The sequence below is a fragment of the Pollicipes pollicipes genome, unplaced genomic scaffold (assembly GCF_011947565.3).
Source record: "Pollicipes pollicipes isolate AB1234 unplaced genomic scaffold, Ppol_2.1 Scaffold_2555;HRSCAF=2994_pilon_pilon_pilon, whole genome shotgun sequence".
Taxonomy (NCBI): Eukaryota; Metazoa; Arthropoda; class Thecostraca; order Pollicipedomorpha; family Pollicipedidae; genus Pollicipes; species Pollicipes pollicipes.
The window spans coordinates 43578557-43582329 of NW_023596136.1; the positions used below are offsets into that span (position 1 = coordinate 43578557).

General features: G+C 47.9%; 1 protein-coding gene across 1 annotated transcript in view; it reads left to right on the top strand.

The window, feature by feature from the left end:
* The window catches only part of LOC119101611 (uncharacterized), a 3609-nt gene extending 3494 nt beyond the window's left edge, over nucleotides 1-115 (top strand). Inside the window, exon 4 of the mRNA XM_037224990.1 lies at nucleotides 59-115. Coding sequence (XP_037080885.1) covers nucleotides 59-115 — 57 coding nt within the window. The remainder of the gene's footprint in view (nucleotides 1-58) is intronic.
* The last annotated feature ends 3658 nt before the right edge of the window (nucleotides 116-3773 follow it).

Genomic DNA, 3773 nt, shown 5'->3' on the forward strand with positions numbered 1-3773 from the left:
ATATTTCGACGGGCGTTCGGTGGGGTGCGTTGCACACACTCATATTTTTCCGTTCAAGTTCGCCGCAGTAACCGGCCAACTATGTGTGGAACACTTGGCTGGCGGTATGGTCTAGCCAGATGCATACGTAACTCCAATACGAAGGCAGCTGCTATACCGGGTGCTGAGATATATAGCGAGTTCTCTGACACTAGGCCTCAGTTCACGTGCGCTGACCTTTCACAAGTCCACACACGAAGAGGGCCAGGACGGTGCCGGCGTATCCGACCGTGTAGAGGTCTACGTTGGCGCTGTCGTTGATCGCTCCTGTCAGCTCGTCCTTGGTGAAGGTCATGTTGTACAGCGTCACGTTACGAAGACGTTCTTCCTGGGAACAGACGGATGGAGGTGGGCGACCCGACTGTACCGGAGAGACACTGCGGATCTCGGCATTGTAAGGGCGACCCTGACCGTGCCGGGACACACTACAGGGCCTGAACGCATTGTAAGGGCGGACCCTGACTGTACCGGGAGACACTGCAGGATCTCGATGCATTGTAAGGGCGTCCCTGACTGTACCCGGACACACTGTGGGGCCTGAATGCATTGTAAGGGTGCCCTGACTGTACCGGAACCCACTGCAGGGCTTGGATGCACTGTAAGGGCGTCCCTGACTACCGGAAGACACTGCGGGGTCTCGATCCATTGTGAGGGTGTCCCAGACAGTACCGACACTGTGGGGCCTATATGCATTATATGGATGTTTCGAATGTATTCGATAGTTCGGCAGCGGGTTTGGACACATGTTTCCAGGTTGAATGATGCGTTCGGGTAGTGGGGAACTTTAAATGTTTGAAGTACTGAAAAGTATTCCTTTTAAGGACACCAGATTTGCAAGACCTTAAGTTCTTATATCAAGATTGCTCAGAAATATGTCAGGCCAGTGGCCTCTTCTGATCCTGAAAAGGCCAACGTGAAACAAATACTTTGATCTCGTGCTGTTATTTGAAGTAATAGCAGTGCCAATAATTGCTTTAGACGGCAGGTTTTTAGAAGAAAAGGTTCGGTAAGGTTGCTATGGGTCAATGCCCTACACTGGATTTCAGCAAGTCATTATCATAAATTTGTTGATGCCTCTTCGCCAAATAATTCGAAATGTGCGTAACAAACTATTTTATAAACAAAGAAAATATCTTACAAACTACCCAACAAACAACTTTTCCCACTCAAAATGTTTTCCATTTATACCGTCAAGCTGACCTTCATAACTGACTTAAGGCCAATATTATCACTTTAAACTATCAACTCAACTGATCCCAAATTTAAAAAGTATGTTCACATTCTAGTGATTAATAATTCGAAATGTTCTGGACCAACGAACTCACAAACAAAGAACACTTTAAAAACAAGGAAACTACCTTGCAACAATTTTTTGCTCAAAATGTGGTTATTTATGCCGTCAATTTGACCTTCACAACGGACTTCAGGCCAATAAAATTAGTCGTAATTATCATCTAAACTGAACGGTTTTCCGGAAAGCCATCCGAGTTTCATGCTTTCGTCAAAAACTTCCTTGTCATGTGAGCTGGATAGCTGCCTTGTCTGCTTTTCAGTTAGTGGCCTTATAGCTGCCTTATCTGACTTGGGCAGCGACCTTTAAATACATTTAAGTTGGTTGCACTACACACGGTCAGATATGCATGGCCTACCACTATGAAAAGCCTAGAGTCCCTACGCTGCTCTGCTCTGGTGTTATTTTGGAAAAAGCCCTCAACATTGAACGAACATTTGTGCACGTATGGAATCCCCTTTAAAAGGATGTTTTCCCACTTTAAGCTGTTCTATGTGAAACACCGGATGTAATTTGTGTTTGTACCGGAGTGTCTATGTCGTCTGTCTTGAGCTCATTGTTTTTTTTGTTTCTTGTTTTTGCCGACTTGTGTGTGCATACATTGTGTGCGAGTAGGGACTCTACCTTGCGTCCGTCGCCGGCGTCGATCCAGTACTGCAGATAGAGGCCGCTGCCGGTGCGGCAGCAGGCGAACAGCACCGTAAGAAACGTCACCAGCAGCATGCCACACACGCCGCAGTACTGAACGGACGTAGTCAGCACTGAAATAGGTCCAGCTAAAAGCTGAAAAAGGCGAGGAGCGGTCGCCGGGCGCCAGGACGTTAAGTCAGGCACAAAGACAGGTCCAGCTAACGGTAAATCAGGCACTCTGTGTTAGGACGAGACCATCGTGACGCAAAGCACAACGCCCAATAAGCCCAGCGATGAAACAGGCAAAGACCCGCATGACATTGGTCCATCTAATGCTCAGACAAAGCACCGGGCACGCATACTGCAAAGGCGCAGGCAGTATGTCGCGCAAGCCGCGATGCCAAAAATCGGGCGTCGATGGGGCACCGGTCTTAAATGCGTCGGTCAATGCGCAGCAGACCACAAATGACACGCCGCGCATATCACGGTAATAAAATGGACATACTGGATTGAAATACGCCCAAATACTATTTATCAGGCAAAGGCAACAATCACCTTATCTTTGGAACACATCAATCCTGGGATATACAGCTATACAACACCATGAAACTTTATCAAAGTAGTACAAACAGGATCGAAGTGCACACAAACTAGGTTTTGAAACTAGAAAAACTCAGATAGGACAGAAGTAATATTCTTATTCCTCGGAGAAAAGCCGGGATAATGAAGATATATATGGGTTGTTGACCTCGTTAAAGACCAGTAAAACCATTGTGTGAATAGACTTCTGCTATTGTTTTGAAAAAGGCACGTTGCCGAAATATTAACCAATCTATATCACTATTCTCCTTATTTTTTTCTGCGAGGAATAGGGCTATTGCTACTGCCTTATCTGTGTGAATAATGTTCCTTGCAAATGCACTGAACAGCTGACGTAAAATACACACCTTACAAGGATAGTAAGAATTTGCTTTTAAAAAAGATGTTTGGGTAGTATTTCTGATGATCAGGGTTCAACGTGGGCAGGGTAAAGACAAATTGTTGGGAAGAAGACACCGAAAACGAGATACAAAGTTTTACCTGCAGATTCCAACCGCAGTAATACCTGATAATAGGCGGCGAAATTCTTAAATAGACCGATGGTAGAGCCGAACGTTTCATCTGATGTGAACTTCCCGCCTGCTGTTCCTGTTTCTGAAAATAAAATAGAAGACCAGGGTACCACCATTCTCACAATAGCACCTGCCGACAGATAGCCGATAAACTACCGTTAATACGGCCGGCCATGGTCAGCACCCTGATGACTCTTCGTCATAGCTCTCCTTCGCCGACGCATTCATCAAGTGCCCCAGCCTCCGTTACCACCAGCCTAGTCTCAGCCAGCGGCCTTTGCCGACACCTTCCCCGCAAGCCGCGTGTATTCTGCTATTTTCCGTGACGTAGCCTTCATCCGCTATTAATATCCCAGCACGCTTCGCACCTCCTGATACGATGCCCGCCACGGACCGTACTCTGACCATGCTCTGACCATGCTCTGACCCCGTCGTCATCGCTTCCGAAAAGTCTACACCCTCCGGCGGCGCACTGTTCACGGTGTGTTTACCACCGTTGACATGCACACCACGTCGCATGTTGACATCGCAGTGCATACCATCGGCGCCTGCTGGTTCCTGGGCCTGTTCGGCCGGCTTTCTGCTGCTGCTGACTGGCGGCGTCGCAGCTGACCAGCTGGCAGTAGTCGCCCTCCAGCTCCATCAGCTGCTGGTGCGAGCCCCGCTCCGCTAGCCGGCCGTCCTTCATGAACAGCACCTCG